This window comes from Ischnura elegans, chromosome X (genome assembly GCF_921293095.1).
Source record: "Ischnura elegans chromosome X, ioIscEleg1.1, whole genome shotgun sequence".
In the NCBI taxonomy this organism is placed as follows: Eukaryota; Metazoa; Arthropoda; class Insecta; order Odonata; family Coenagrionidae; genus Ischnura; species Ischnura elegans.
In genome coordinates this window covers 107,644,781-107,662,127 of record NC_060259.1, presented here as the reverse complement: position 1 = coordinate 107,662,127, position 17,347 = coordinate 107,644,781, and the positions used below count along the sequence as shown (strand labels likewise).

The window sequence follows — 17,347 nt, the reverse complement described above, 5'->3', positions numbered from 1 at the left end:
TTTTCGAATCTTTTACACCAAGATTGCATACCTTCAAGGGGTAAAAAATGAAGTTTCATTCTTCTTAGCATTCATAATAGTGAAAAGTTCATATCTGAATGATTGGTTACATCTATTGAGTGAAAGAAAGTTCAATCTTGTTTACTTCCATGGCATCCAATGTGTGCAAACACCCACTGCTACTGGCTGGAAACGGTGAATGAGTCGCAATTTGCACAGAGTATTTTTCAATGGCACTTCACATAAGTCTTCTACTTTGGCCATGTGGATCATTTTGATGGACCATGTGGATGCATAAACGAGACACTAATGTCATTCTCTTCTAAAGACACTGCAGTGATTTTAAAAATTCAACAGGTTTTTCGGAAACACACAAGTCATTCATGGTGAGATTTTGAGTACTGTACGTCTTTATATCTGGATTTGTTAGTCTCACAGCCTGTTTGATTGTGTGGATTATAGAGCGAGCGATAGTTGTCCCGTGTCTGTTAACTACCAACACATGAAACTGTTGGCTAGTACGCCCGAAGATGTACTTGAGCCAGTGCATGGTGAATAATTAGGTGGCATATGTGTAATGGAATTCGGCTTTGGGCCGAAAATGGTTTTTTATTTAATTTCCTTGGAGTTAGAACGTCGTCTCTTTTGAGGCGAGCGCTGAAGTTCAGTATTTTTTCAGAATGAAGTATCCCCCTGACGAAGGAAATTTGATCGACCCAATAGGGTAGTTTCCTTCATCAAAGAAAACGAAAGTCATTGATTGCGATTCGTCACCCACCATTACAGTATTCATAATATACAAATTATTTCGTTTTAGAAATATCGGTTTAGACGAATGGCAATGGTCCATTTTTATCCTCATTTGAAAAGGGCCAGATTGGCGCCCATGCGATGCCACTCCACGTGACGTCACAGGGACCTAGTTTCTATACGAGAAGACAGGAGTTATACGTCGTCTGAGGTTACCAATGCATGCATGAGGCGCAGAGCTCAGGGAAACATGTCTTAATAATCACTTATTAAAACTGGCTAAGGTCGGAAAGTTTTCTTCAGTTGATAAGGTATTAATAATCCTTATTTAAGCCAAGCGCTACCAGCCAGCAGGGTACTCAGCTACCCGCTAGCAGCCTGCGTCGTATCAGCGCTCAAGTCGCCTCAAGGTCACCTCACAAGGCGGCAGCGGTAACCAGAAATACGCCACACGGAGAGATTTCCCGACATTCATACTTACGCGTCGCGTTTTCGCGCGCTAGAAAATTTTCACTTTTCATATAATCGCGAAAAATACATATCGTCATTTAAAAATCTAAAATCGTGAAATACGTACTCCAGGAGTAATAATCTTTCGATTTAGGCAATAATAAAATAATAGGAAACCACCCTATTGCTAAAATCGTTCCAATTGCCGGCGTCGGTGAAGGTAAAGTCGTCGCCTGTCAAACCGTAGGACGCGGGTTCGAATCCCTCCTGGATCGGTGGTTCCTATCCAGGGCATGGATGTTTGTGTCATGCTTTGTTAATTTCTCCGTTGTAAAGGCCTCTATGTGCTGTTTACAGGGAAGTTGAAAATAAATAAATATTTGTTATGCATGTCAACCTTTTCATAAGCATTCCTCCTTAATCTTCCGTCAAAGTCGAAAGATTGTTGGTCGTGAAAGAAGACGCATCTTGTGCCCTCACTTCGTATTTACGAACGCTTAAGTCCTTGCGTTCCACTAAAACTTCCGTGTCGGCAGTGGGTTGCAAACAATGGAAACTACTGCTAGCCACTTGCCCTGGTGTCTATTGTAGTGGGCCCAGGTTTTCCTTGTAAGTAACGGTAAGGCGTGATGTGCCTTTTTAGTGATAAATAACCAATTATGGGAAAAAAAATTCGGCTTAGTTGTGAAAAAACCTGTCAATTATTCAGAAAACCCACGAGTGGAACTTATATAAAAATATATGGAACTTCTTCAATACATTCTTCAAGCTCAGGATTGGTCTGAGGTATATTGCGCTTGTTCCTTTGAGAAAAGCTTTCAGACCTTTTACACTACCTTCCAATATCACTTCGATCTGGCTTTTCCGCTAGATACAAAAAAATCCAGAATTGCTCTAAGCGTAAATCCTGGGTCACCAATGAAATTCAATGGTACTCTGTTTCCCCCGAAAATCTCTCTGCAAGAGTGAAACATTAAAATGACCCTCTCCTACAGGATGAGTTCACTTTCCAAAAAAGGAAATATGACTCTTGGAACATGCCAAAATATCTTATAACAAAAATAGGGTCCTTGCATCAAAAAATAAATCCAAAGTGTTCTGGAATATTGTACGTGAGTCAACAGGGACATTCCATGAACACATACTCCCTGGAATTGTACAGTCATAGGATGACTTGCACATTAAATGTTCAAACCTAGCAATTGAATTTAACGACCTTTTTACACTCAAATCAGCTACCACTTCACCTTCTACCCCTTCCAATAACTCACTCCATCATGTAACCCCCCCTCTGGCCTCTTCATTCTTCATTTTCCCCTGTACGGAACCTGAACTAAGAGCCATAATATCTACATTTGCCAGAAAAAAACTTCTCAGGCCCTGATGAAATCCCAGAGAAAATATTATATCTTTCTTATACCTATATAAAAGAATCTCTCTTATTTCTTGTTAATGAATCCCTCAGGCAAGGCATCTTCCCATCTTCTCTGAAACATTCAAAAATCATCCCTCTTTATAAAAATAAGGGATGCTCTAATAACTTAAATAATTATAGACCTATTGCACTTCAAAATGTTCTGTCGAAAGTCTTTGAAAAAATTTTCTGTAACCAATTGACATCATTCTTAGAAAAATTTGCCCAATTGTCTTCTAATCAGCATGGGTTTCGAAAAAACCGTTACACTTCTACTGCCTTACTTCAAGCCACTGACTTCTTATTGTCTTCTCTTGGCCACAAAAAAAAGAAATGGGATTCTTCTATGACTTTTCTAAGGCGTTTGATTATGTTAATCACTCATGCCTTCTCAACAAAATTAATAATGTGGGCGTGAGAGGTTAGTTAACAAATAGCTTCACTCCTACCTCACCAATCGAACACAAGCTGTGCCATTCTCCGTGAAGGGTAATAGATATTGCTCGGAGAGTAGTACCACTTCTGTTGGCGTACCTCAAGGGTCCATATTGGTCCCAGTTCTTTTTCTAATCCACATAAACGATTTGCCAGCATCATTTTCCTATATTCCTAATGCTGAAGTCATAATATACGCTGATGACACAAACATCTTACTTTCTGCCCCATCACAAAATGACCTTATCATGAGTTGTCTAGTCAGCAAATGAAATCATTCTTCACTGGTTCGTTGATAATGAACTGAAACTTTTCCCTACTATACACGTATATATACGTGTGGACGTTTTCTGACCCGGGAGACGACGGCCGTACATTTACGTGTGAAATTTTCCTGGCCAGGAGAACGAAAGCCGTATATATACGTTTTCTAGCTCTCCCCCTTTTAGGACGGTCGCGGGTTGACGTCGTCTCGGGACCCAACCCTGCGGGGTTTAGGATTTACCCTCGTAATCCGGGAGCAGGTACCCGGACCCCTCGTCTTTTATTACCCCTCTTAGCGGTAGGGGACATTGGTCGTACAATTGTTTATCTAGTCAGTTTTCGAAATAAATATTTCTTCAATTCTCATAAAAAAAATAAACTAAGAATTGAATTATTTGTCTGTTGAGCAGCGTTTACAGTTTTTGAACGAAATTCTGCGATAAATATTAACTTATATCTCGAGTTATGTATAAATATCAACATGGAAATTGTTGCTGCATTAAATGCATTAATATTGACCTTAGAACTTCCTTAAAAATTTGACAATGCTCAGAAAATAATGAGGAATTCAATTCAAAGTCTGGAATTTACGTGCAAGCAACAATTATCCATTTGCTAAATACATATAAGCAATACATAATTTGACCGCGAACCAATGCCGCAGGGATGGTCGTAAACCCGGAAAGGAGGGAGCACAACTACTCTCGGAGTCCGAGATAATGCGAAGTCTTAGCGTGGAGGGGTCGGAAAAGGTTCAGCGAGACCCTTCTTAACGAATGCAACCAAAAATGCTCCGTGCCACGAGAAAGAAGAGTCCCTTGGAGCTCAGTACAGCAGTGGTGCTAAGACAAAAACTCCGCCGTCTCGAAAGGGTTAAACACTGAAAAGTCACATATTGTTCAATTTGGTTGTAAAAGTCATCTGGAAAGTATTTTAATTAAAATTGATAAAAAGTCCATTGGGAATGTTACTTCAACTAAATTTCTAGGTTCATTTATAAGTGGTTATATATCCTGGGTTAAGAATATTGAATATTTAGCCAATGAACTTAGCTCTATTTGCTACCTTTTACGCCACCTCCGAAACTCTGTTAATGTAGATATCTGTCTTACTTACTGTATGCTATGGTGCTTTCTATTCCTTGATGTGGTATAACATAATTTTTGGAGCTCATCACCTCACGCATCCAAAATATTTACAATACAAAAAAGGGCAATTAAAATTATATAAAAAACCTTATGATGCTCCCTCTAGCCCCATCTTTAAAACTTTGAAGATCCTCCCATTACCATGTGTTTATTTATTATCTCTGCCAATATTTACTTGTAAAAATCTGAACATGTTTGAAATTAACTCCAGTTTTCATAATTATGAAACCAGAAATAGGCATAGTCTTCACTATAATACAGTGAGGACCAATAGATCTAAATTAGGTCCAAGAGAAATGGTACTCCGAACATACCATAAACTCCCGCGCCATTTAAAAATCAATGCGAGTCATTGGTATATTTTAAAAGGAAGGTGAAGGCATTCCTGCTCGAAAAGAATTATTATTCTGTTACGGAATACCTGACGGACTCCACAATCTAGTGCTTCATTTTCATGTTTTGAAAATATATTATATGTGAAAATACATACTTGTACATAACATTTCAACTAAATGTTTCTAATCTACTAAATTGTATGAATCTCCTTCTCCCTTTTTTTGACGTGTCTTATATCTTCTTGTAGATCCTTGGACAAATAAAATTATTATTATTTCTTTTGAAAGGCTTTGCATCATCAATATTCAATATACATAATGGAATCAAAAAACAAGAATTATATTTAGATCAGTGAGAGTTCACCGTAGTACAGTTTAGTCATGGTTCTAATTAGGTTTTATTTATTGTAAATGTTTAATTATTGATTATTTAATCATGCACGGGGTTACGTGCGGTAAACTGTGAAAACGCCAGTACTTCATTACGCTAAGAGGGCTCAGAAAGATTTTTCGCTTTTTTTCTGTGAATGAGATAAATACCGAAAGATAAATCTGCTGTTTTCGTATTTCAGCCGCTTTAAGATTAACTTTTGGGGATCGGGTTGGTGTGGTGGCTAGAGTGTTGGCTTCCCACCCGGTGGGCCCGGGTTCAAATCCCGGTAGTAGCAGAGAATTTTCAGAGACTGCCCGATCCCTGCTTGAATGTTGTGTGGAGGACATTTCAAGAGGACATTTTAAGCCGTGGTCCCCTTGGCACCTTTCGTTAAGAGCAGGCTAATGCCGACGCCGGGTTTCTCTCCACCCTTCCTTACCTACCCTTCCCTCATGGCGCAAATGGCCTCAGCTGTCGGTCGCCTCCTCCAAATACCATACCATACCAAGATTAACTTTTTATTCACATTAGGAGAGTGAAGATTTCTCAAACGTGGCTGCATTCTACAAAAGGCTGATTTCAATTTTTGTTTTCCTCTACCATGCTCTGCTTCGCCAATTGCGGTATGATGGTTAACCTTGACTTGTTTTTACATGGAGAATGAATCTAAGGGTGGATAAAAGAAGAAAAACTTCGTATCTGGAGCTTTCTGGAACGGGAATTCCCTCCACGTGATAAAAACGAGGCGGATCATAGCACTCGCGTACGGGGAAGCATCATCGTATTGTCGTGGAAACCTTGATTCCGTTCGTGAAGACGACTGTAAGATTATGCTTCGGAATGGGTCCCATACGGAGGATAAAGGGAACGCCGTGTAGCAGAGCACGAGTGGGCCGATAAACTTCAAAACAGAGCAAAAGTTGTCAAGTCATTCATTAACGACACTCCAGCGAATGGTGCGGTAGTAGCGATGCCCAAAATTCGTGTTTTTGCTTACAACACTTATTGACCTATCACCTATTTTCACAAGTCCTCATAGTCTTTCCGTTAATGTTGTCAATGGATGTATTTTAATCATCATCGTCGGCATCAAATATTTTGTGCCAGTGATTGCCTGAGCAACGTCTTGAAAGACTCATCGATGGAAGAAAATTTCCTCTATTAGTTGTATTATGCTTAAGTTATTTAGTTTTCTTCAAATCTATCGTTGGCTTGACACTTAGAACTTCACGGTCTATCCCCGAGAGCGAACACAACTGCGACGGATTAACGAGAGGTCTTATTTTCCTGGAAGTTAAAGAACGCCAAGTCATTTACTTCGTGATCTCTACAATTTCCTCGCAGTTATCGATGCTTCTCATGCTCGAGTCAGTAACATTGCATGTGTCCGCAACTGCTGGTGTATGTGACACCTTCTTAGGGTTTGCCATGTCGTTCGTTGGCTTCGGTGACGTCAGTTTGCTGCCAACTGTTGTTGTCGAGGACGACCGACTCGAATGGAAACCCGGGAGATAAGCTCAGGCGCTATACTTACGTGTCACATGTCGCGGCACCAAATTTGACGTTTCGAATAATCGATTTTGCTCTCGAAACATTTTTTGATTTCTCGAAAAATTACTGCCTTAATTTACACTTTGCCTTGCTGTAATTTTAGCCAAAAAGTTTAATGAAAATGTCAAGAGCACAAGAGATTTTTTTGCCTTTGTAAATAAATGTTTTAGGATCCCATGGAAGTTAATATCTTTGAAAAATGACAAAAATTTGAATTGGATAGGCTACTTACTTCGCTTACTAAGATTTGTATTTTTTCTATTTTGAGAGAATTTAGCTGATCGCAGGAGTTCCATTTCCAGTCCGATTTATTTCTTTTTTCTGCATCCGTTTTTGAGTGACGGAATACGAAGGTACCCGGATGAACACCTGAATGGGGCGCATTTTTCATGATCGAAATCGTAAATTGGAAATCTCAAACGCACTGCTTCGTGAGAAAGATTCATATGATGGTATAATTTTATTGAAAATTCTCTGTAGATGTTTCTTCTCAGGCAGCATTCAAAATTGTCAAGACATTGACAATTAGACGGAGAATTTGTGTAAGTGTCCACGAACGAATTTCAAAGAAGTTTCTCTGATATCATTTCCGAGTCCTTGGCGTCGGCTTGTGTGATTGAGTCTCTCGGAATGCAGTTCAGTGCGATGGAAATGGCAAGGGTAGCCTCTGGGGCCGACTCAACCGCTCTTCATTATCTTTTCCGTCCATCCCAAGACATTCCCGCGGTCTGAGTCAGCGGGAGAACGTAAGGGAGGTGGGCTTGCCCGGAGCACGGATTTGCTGATCGAATGACTTGTCGCTGTTATGGACTGGTGAATTCGTGACGTCACGGATCGCTAGGATGTTTATTTTTCCCAAAAAACCTTTTCGGACTATCTCCATGCGTCGAGTGAAATTTTAGTCAATTTTCCTTATCTGTCAGAGTAATTATTTGTATGAAAGCAAACTGAAATGGTATCACTAGGCATGAAACTAATCATTTCTGCACTCAGGTAATTTTGAGCCCGACATTAATCTTCCAAATTATGAAACCTCAGTAGGGCGGCCATGTTTCTAAAAGGTGATAAGATTGTAGATGAATTTTCAACTACTGAATGTGGTATTAAAATTTTCAAATTTTTTTTCACTTCTTCTTAAAGTAAGTCTGTAAACTTACTTCATAAAGCATGCGCTTGCCTCACTATGTACAAAAAACTGACAATGATGGCGAAACTGGTGTTGATGTTTCAAAGCACACATATTCTTCTTTGGTGTATTTAACGCACCAATGTATATGTAATCTAAAATAAATTTTTTTGAGAGAGTTTATCTCCTCTTTAGTATTTAGTCAGTATTTTTAGAATCAAGGCGAATGTAATGGGGGGTATCAGTGGCGTAACTAGGAATGTGCCTTGGGGGGGGGGGGGGGAATTGGATGGCTTGGGGTGGCAACTCCTCCCCCTTGGGCAAAATGTGGTAAATTTTTGAAAAATGACATCCCAGGAAATACATTTTACACCATTTTGGCACTAAAAATTGAACTTTAAGCAGAGGCAGATATTATATATCAAAACTAGTCGACGGTTTTGAATATTTTTTTTATTTCTCCGAGGCTTTGGGGAATGTATCTATCCCCTCATCCCACACATAGTTTAGCCACTGCAGCTCGATTCTGTAAATGTGATATGGCCGTCACAAGCGGATTTCGTCAATGTATTCACGGCTTTGACGCTGGAGCGATTCTGAAACTTTTTAGTGACGTCACTCTCACAGCCGCGTCCGTGAAAGTATTCACGCCCAAGAGGGTCCGTGGTAGCTTCGTCGCGGCAATGCGCTCTAATTTTTCATTATGAATTTACGCTGTGATTGATAATTAATAGCACATTATTCATTAATTACGATGGTGGCTATTTCATATTGTCACTTCGCATAAGTAATATGTATTAAAAACAAATAAAAGAAATGCATAAAGTTAAATTTACATTCGCGTCCTATTTAAATTGATTGGCGTTCATTGCGATTGAAGTTGGTGGGAAGTTAAACCTTGCGCTGAGGGTTTGACAATTATCTTATATTTGTGCATCTTCTAGAATGTACAAGTAAAATACTCACAACTTAATGTTCATAATAATTTGGAGTAGAACCAACGGTAAAAGTATTGTGCGGTATTGAATGTTAACAGATTTATTTAATATTTATTTCGTAAGTTCAAGCCTTCGATTTGTTTTTATTAACGAGAATGGAGGCTCTTTACATACCTCCGCTACTTTTGCATGAGCATCAATGTCGACGGAGGCAATAGATGCACATACTTCGACGGCAGATACGCGATATCAACAATCCCTTCGAGACGCGAGATTGGCGATGGATCACTGAGTTCACACCACGATTAATTCGTAGACGTTTAGATGGCTTGCCGGGGCATACTTTAGTACGTTAAGATAAACATTGATCATCTATTCCATCTCTTCCATGCATTATTGCTGCCGTTCAGTAACACGACCAACATGATTCGTTTTTCTGTTGACATAATAGAAATACTAAGACATGTAAACATCTCGTCCTCTAGCAGAAACTGTTAATAATCTACTCGTATTCGCGCCAGAAACATTTTCATCAGTATAAATCGTGAATAGTGGCATGTGCTTGCACAATCAGACATATGTATACGCACCACAGCGCATTTAAAATTATGTACTGAAATGATGAGAACAGCTCAAACACATACGAGAGTGAACCATTATTAAATAATAAAATAACACTTGTTCTCATTCCGCGTAAGCATTAGCTCCATATCATGAGGAAATTAGAGCTAATTGTGCAATTACGAGCCCTCTACGTGATAACTGACTTTGATACGCAGCACTTGACAACATATAAAAGAGGGAATATACAGTTTATAGCTATTAACTAATTAAGCAACCGTAACTTATCATTAATAGGTACTTTTAAAAGAAAAGACCTCACTCAAAATTGAGTAAAGAAGTATTATTTACTTTGGGAGTGAATATTCCACGGCATTGTATGTGTTTCTCTATGGTAACTGAAGTTGCAGTTGGCCGCTGAAGTAGGTTTGTGTCGGAGATTCTGATTCGTTCCTCGCATCCGCACAGCTACCAACATAAGAAACTGAAGTGATCGTTCGCAATCCGTCAAACATCTCACGACACAGGCTTACAGGATCGCTTGAACGTCTTTCACGGTGAGAGGCGTGAGAACTCCACTGTGGTTCGAACCACGCGAAGCACAGGTATGACATTTACAGAATCGAGCTGCTGGGGGTATATTAATTAAGGCCCACATTGTAATGTGGCATTATTAAGGTTTAATTTGTGTAATTACCCTTACCGAAAGAAGGATTACTCTTCTTAATGCTATTAAAATACTTGCACGCAGTGTTATCATTAACTTGATATAGTTAGCGAAGTGTTAACTCATTGAAAATAAAAAAGGTAACGGGCGTACCCGCTAACACATTTATGTCCCCTTAATAGCCTGGTTATAAAATTCTTCAATTTTGACTACTACCGCTTTGGTTGCGGTGATAGCAGTTTCGCTGGCAGTAGTGGCAGCAAAACTTATGTCTTCAACCGCGACTACGTTAAACTACCGCGACAAACCGACGCGGTAGTGACCGAAAATGTGGAATTCATCGCGGAAATTTCCGTTCTTACAGTCGAATTATAAGTTTTAAGCTGATTTAAATGTGCTGAAACAATGTGCTAACGCTTCTATTCTTTTAAGTGTTTGTCAGTGCTTGACATGTGGCCGAAATCACCACTGATAATCGATATTATCGGGAGAGAATAATTTATATCTTTTCTGATGCAGTTGCTGGAATTCTTGTGGGCGTGACCTATATCTAACGCAAAAATCAATCACAATCTGTCCGACGTCAAGGAAGTAATGGTAGCATGTGATTTGATCACCTTTGATTGCTCTCGAAAAAATTTATACCGTTTAGGCGATAGTTGCCTTTGTCAAGATAAACTTTCAAACAGGTTAAGGGAGCCACATCGTATACCTAATATATTCTAATGTTTTCTTGTTACAAGAACATTAGCTCGTTGTAAAGCAAATTGGAAATCGTGTTTGATAAGGTTTATCTCGTGGTCGCTGTCATGTTTTCCGGGTTACCACCGCGTTTTTTCATGTTAAATGACTATAATGTCACCGGTCCTTAACAAAGTGGTGGACTGCCGGAAACCATGAGAGCATCTACTTTACGTCGCGGAGGCCTTGGTAATAAATTATGTGGTTGTTACTATATGAGACCACAGTATCACACATGCCGTGCTCATTGCGAGCGCGTTTTATATTGAATCATAGAAACAGTGCATTTGGAAAGTCGTCGGTGAAGAACATGGTTGTTCGAGAAGTGCCAATAATCAAAATCTTTAATCAAGTGTGACAAAATAATTTTGCTTGAACCTGTTGTTATATTTCCATGTTACTTACCTTTATTGTGTTTGCTCGTTAGATTTATTTAATTGCGATGTTTGTCGTTAGTACATTCATTAAGAATTTCTTCTCTAGAATATGCATTAATTAGTGCCTATTATTTCCTCGTGAGGAATCTCGTACCCATGCGTACAGACTTTCTTCAACAAGTAGCGTTCAAGGTGGAGCTCCTGTTTTCCTAACGTCAAAAACCGTACCTTTTTGGTTACAAAGAGGGATTTAAAATATTAGTGCTGATTTTCTGATGAGATGGAGGAAACGTGGAAACAACAGAGTTTCCTTTCAGGTTTATTTAATCGCAACGGATCGATTGCAGTCCCGGGTATTTTGACCCTTTGCAACAGCAACAGTTCGGACGGTATGGGTTCGAATTTGGCGCATTCGAATTGGGGGAGAAATTCTTGAAATAGGAGTTGTCTTACGCCGCGAGAATTCAGCGTTACGTGCGTCGAAAGGCTTTGCCCACATTTGAACCCAGGAAGGACCCTTCGATTAGTAGTCGAACCCCTCTCTTCTCTCGGCCCCCACACTACCTTCTATAAAGGAAGTCTACAGTGGATTTCCTTTTGGGAAGTAAAGAACCCGAACTTATATCGATAAAAAACCTAATCTTTGCGGGAAACCCCCTTTTCCGGTTCGGGTTTCAACTCGAGTGTTAATCTACACACTGCCACTCATCCAACCTCTGAAGGCATTGCAGGGTGTGGAGGACACCAGGTTAACCTAGTAGCTAATTAATAAAGAAATGCTGAAAGCCCTAGAAGCAGCATTTTTACGTGGTTGAATTGGAGTTACTCGTAGTTAGTTGAAGGAGTAAGGAAAGTTGAGGTGTCGCTCGTGGAGAATGAATGTAGAAATGGGGAAATGTTCCTAAAATGTTAAGAAAAAAAGGGAAAATTTGGGCGTGACTCGAGTGATGTGTATGTGAAGGAGGAATGGCTTGTAAATGGGGTTGAAGTGGGAAAACATTGTAATTGGGTGCCCTTCTCGATTTATTTCCATTTGTTAAAGCCAATTTCGTCCTTACGTTTCACTCCGTGCGTCACTGGAGACAGTAACGCAGAAAGGACTCCTTTGTCACAGATGAGTTAGCATCCTTCTTAAGAGGATGCATCGCTCCTGCTCGGCCGATATGATTCGCTGAAGAATTGCTTCTTTAAAACGTGCGATATCTACTTTTAATATTTAGTTCAAGTAGACGATTATTGACGAGAGCCGACTCCGTACGCTATCAATATTCCAAGATGGTGGCGTACATTTTAAAAGAAATAAAATTTCTGGGAACCAGAGTGGGTGAGCGGGTGATGCAACCTCTTAAGAAAAGGAATTCAATTCTGGTACCGATAATAATATGCTTGCATTTCCAAGATTTGAATGCTTCATTGCTGATATTCGGGTTTTAGACGCAATGTTTTATGATGGGAACGCAAAGTAGGCTGGCTTCCGCACTAAAGCCCGTATGACACTTCCCAATTTATTGGCCAATCCATTGGATATTGGATTGTGGACCGACTGACACACACCAATTTCTAGCCCAATATCCGTTTCACAATATTGGACACAATTTCTCGCCCAATCTGGAATTTAGAACAGGTTCTATTTTCTCGCTGCCAATCTCCAATCAGAACTCAGTCTTGTCGACTCCTAGTGGCCAAAACTAGAAGTTATTTGCAAAACATTCGGTTTGGCTATTAAGGCCGCTTTACCCGGTGAATAATCATTCGAAAGATCTTTCGAAGGATCATTCGAATGACCATTATTCACCGTGTATAACGGAAATTTCCTGCATTCGAATGAAATTTCAAGGGCCTGTTCTAATTTGCTTGAATGATTTCCGTGAATGATATGAGCGCACGGCGTCCATCTTGCCATTGACATCCACCTCGGAATTTTAATATCATATATAAAAACTTTAGAAGCATAGCAACCCATGAAATAGCTCAAATAATTAATATGTACTTTGAGAGAACATAAATTCACAAACATCAACTGTCTAAAGTGGGTAATTCGGAAATAACATTTCGGATATTTAATGAATAAAAACGTCGTGTAGCTCCTCTATTGCGTCTATATTTTGTTTAATTTACAATTATTAAACTATATTTCATGATTTGAGCGCTATAGTTTCGGGTGAAAGTCCCAGTTGATGACACAATCTCTGTTTATTCGATGAACATATTCCGGCCAAAACGAGCCACTACGTTATCTTGGCTCACCTATGAGATCACAATATTGCCTATCTCTAATCATTCAAGAAACTCACCCGAATGACATTTCGAGCAATTCGAGAATATCTTTGCAGCCCCTCGAAATAGTTATGAAATTTACAATTATTATGCCACCTTCCATTCTGTAGCTCATTGGCAATCAATCTACGTCTTGAGATGCTCTTTTGTCATTTTGTGTTATGTGGCGTTCTCTAGCGGGGTATTAGAACACTATAACGGCCAATATTGGTGTAAATATTGGTACGTGTCGTACGATGCGTAAAGCCCAATATTTTAACCAATATTGCGCGCCGATATATTGGCCAATAAATTGGAAAAAGTCATACGGGCTTAAACCGAAACTCCTGACAAATTGCATTTGCATTCACTGACTGCGAGTTGCTAGTGAGATGTAATTTCCAGTTCATCATCATCATTAGTCAAGAATCCTAAGATTGGTTTGACGCAGCTCTCCATTTCTCTCTCCTATCCGCTAATCTTTTCATAGCTACATATTTCTTCTCTTTTACATCCTTTATAACCTGTCCTATATAACTCATTCGGGGCCGTCCCTTGCCCTTTTTCCCTTCCACTTTTCCTTCAACGATTGTCTTCATCAGACCATCGCTCCTCAAAATGTGGCCAACTAAGTTGTCCCTTCTTCTGCATAAGGTTTTTAGGAGGTTTCTCTTTTCTCCCACTCTCCTTAGCACTTCCTCGTTACTCACACGGTCAATCCACTTTATCTTCATCATCCTTCGGTAGCACCACATTTCGAATGCTTCCACTCTTGACTTCTCTGCTGCTGTCAACGTCCAAGCCTCGCTTCTATAGAGAAACATACTCCATATGTAGCATCTGATGAATTGTTTCCTTACTTCTATGCTGGTATTTTCAGCTGTAAGAAGATTCTTCTTTTTGTAGAAAGCCCTCGTCGCCTGCGCTATTCTACTGTGTATTTCTTTCTTGCTCCGTCCATCGCTGGTAATTCGGCTTCCCAGGTAAGAGAACTCGTTCACCTCTTCACGCTTATGCTTTCCTAGGTTGATGTTTGTTTTAGCCTCCTCTCTTTTGCTGCAAACTAATATCTTAGTCTTCTTTTTGTTGATTTTCTGCTGATATCTGGCCATTGTCCTTTCCATCTTTGTCAACGTCTTCTTTAAATCCTTCTCAGTGTCGGCTATGACTGCTATGTCGTCAGCAAATCGCAGCATGCTAATTTTTCTCCGTGGATATTGACACCCGAAGCTTTCTCCTTGATTTCATTGATGGCTTTCTCTATGTAAACATTAAAAATTAAGGGGGAAAGCGCACAACCTTGTCTCACCCCTTTTCTTATTCTTGCTTCTGCACCGTTTGGTCCACATTTGATCACAGCTACTTGGTTTTTATACAAACTATGAATAATTCTACGATCATTGTAGAGTACGCCGATTTCTTTCAGTATTCTAAGCATTGAATTCCATTCCACGTTATCAAATGCCTTCTCTAAATCGACAAATGCTATGAAAGTCGGTTTGTTTTTCTCCAATCTCTTCTCTATGAGCATCCTGAGTGCCAAAATTACTTCCCTTGTGCCCCTGCTTTACCTAAATCCGAATTGGTCCTCATCCAGGAATTCTTCTGGTCTTCGTTCAATTCTCCTGTAAATGATTCTTGTCAGAATCTTCGACGCATGTGTCGTCAGGCTAAGGGTCCTAAATTCTTCGCACTTCTCAGCTCTCTTCTTTTTGGGTATGGGAATGATGATGTTCTTCTCGAAGTCACTAGGTAAATCTCCTGTTGAGTACATATCGCAGATAGTTTTATACAGTTGAGTTAAGACCTTTTCTCCTGCATTTTTTATTAGCTCTACTGGAGTGTCATCTATTCCTTGGGCCTTATTCTTTCGCAGGTCTCTTATTGCAGCGTCATATTCCGATCTTAAGATGCTTGCTCCAATGTCATCCTTTTCAACTTCACTTTCCTCTTCGATAACTTTTGATTTAAGCTTGCTTCCGTTGTATAATTCCTCCAGGTATACCTTCCATCTCTCGGCTTTGTCTTCGTTTTCAATTAGAATGTTTCCATTCTTGTCCCTTATGGTATTACATTTTGTGTTTCGTTCCTTGAAATGGTTCCTCACTATTCTATAGGCCGCATCCACTTTCCCTTGTACGAGGTTATTTTGTACGTCCTCACATATGTTCCTCATCCACGCTTCTCTGGCTTTCCTCGCTTTGCGGCAAATCTCGTTCTTTATTCTCTTGTAGCAAGCCTGTCCTTCCTCAGTATTCGTATTTTTATACTTTCTCCGTTCTTCAATGAGGTCTAGGACTTCGTCTGTGATCCATGGCTTTTTCTTAACACATTTTCTTCTCCCTAGAACTTCTCTAGCGGCCTCCGGAAACCCACTTTTTATGTTAGTCCAGTTATTCTCAACTGATTTTTCAGGCTGATCTAATCCTATCTTGTGCTCCATTACTTCTTGAAAGGCCTGTTGATTTTTTGGCTCCTTTAGTTTCTCTAATTGCCAGGGGTTCTTTGCTGATTTCTTCAATTTCTTGAATTTCAGATGGCATTTCATCATCACTAAATTATGATCACTGTCGATATCTGCCCCCGGGTAGCTTTTACAGTCCTTTATCTGGTTCCTAAACCTCTGCTTCACTAAAATATAGTCTAGTTGAAATCGTCTTTTGTCTCCTGGCATTTTCCATGTGTATCTTCTTCGCACGTGATTCTTAAATAGTGTGTTGGCAACCACTAATTTGTGTTCTGTGCAGAATTCCAGGAGCCTTTCTGCTCTTTCATTTCTATTTCCTAATCCATATTTTCCGGTTATTCTTCCATCCTGACCTTCGCCGACGACAGCGTTCCAATCACCTAAAACAATAAGGTTTTCTTCACCCCTTACCAGTTTGATTACTTCCTTGATATCATCGTATACGTCCTCAACTTCTTCATCCTCATAGTCTGTCGTAGGCATGTAGACCTGTACCACTACGGTATCTATCGGCATAGTCTCTATTCCAGTTCAGTCATATTATTTAATATTGGGTTGCCGAGGCCCGAATTTTCAGGCTGTTACTGATGACGGTTTCTTCAATTTGTGAATTTCGTATTTATTTCCTATTCTTTCTGTGGTATTTTCTATAATTCTGGAGTTCACGCGCACTAGTCTCCTGGTGATAATTGTAGAAGCTTAATTCTTAGCTTCCGTATGAAAGGAAGGCTTAGTGAAAGGACGCTTTGAAATAAGCCAAATATTGAATAAATCCACGGGGAATATGTAATGAAATTGCTGTGAATGAAGAAACTGTGCCTCAACGAGTCTGAATGACCCATTGTTAGATCTTATTTCTGGACATGTCATTTGTAGAAGCCAAATATGGGGCGAGATTTTGTTTCTAAACCCTTTAAGCTATTTTGGGATCCGAATGTATTTGAAATTATTTTTTCCCATTCAGATTGTTTGTCGGCCTTAGTGGGAATTAGCTGAGGATGTATGTTTCGTTGGTAACGTCAGCTGCCGACCACTTCCTTATCATACTTCCCGTTGGTTAAGGAACGCTTCTCAACTGCCATTTAATTTAGTTGTTAGTCTCCCTTTTGCTGGCTGGTGAATAGGTTCCTACAGGGAGGATTATTTTTGGAAAAGTTCAGTTTTACGCTCATTGTTGGAAGGTTGTCCTGGAATACCGTTGTCAAAATGGATATACCGTTTCGAAGGCAAGAAAGTACTTTTTTGCTCACTCCGGATCTTAAGGAGAAGGTATGTAGAGTATTTTTGTCACAGTTAAAAAAAAATCCTCGCACAGATTCAGAGCTGGAAAACCTCAATACACAGGTATAGACTTGGAATGCATTTTAATCGCAGGCGGCATCAGTAGGGGTGTGGCGGGAGGTCTTCGGACATTAACCGTTACCCTATAAGGTAATACAAAGAAAAGGAAGGAGACATGGAGGACATGACCCGGAGCAAAACCCGAGAAATCTT

General features: G+C 39.8%; 1 protein-coding gene across 2 annotated transcripts in view; it reads left to right on the top strand.

Annotated features, from left to right (window-relative positions):
• Positions 1-17,347, top strand: part of LOC124171925 (plastin-2) — a 156,526-nt gene that overhangs the window by 39,545 nt on the left and 99,634 nt on the right. The window contains exon 1 of one of the 2 annotated variants that reach the window (XM_046551353.1): positions 16,976-17,122. The exons of the other annotated variant lie outside the window; for it this stretch is intronic. Within the exon in view, the coding sequence (XP_046407309.1) occupies positions 17,060-17,122 (63 nt within the window). The 5' untranslated portion in view covers positions 16,976-17,059. Of the gene's footprint in view, positions 1-16,975; positions 17,123-17,347 lie in introns of those variants that run through there. 2 annotated transcript variants of the gene reach the window in all.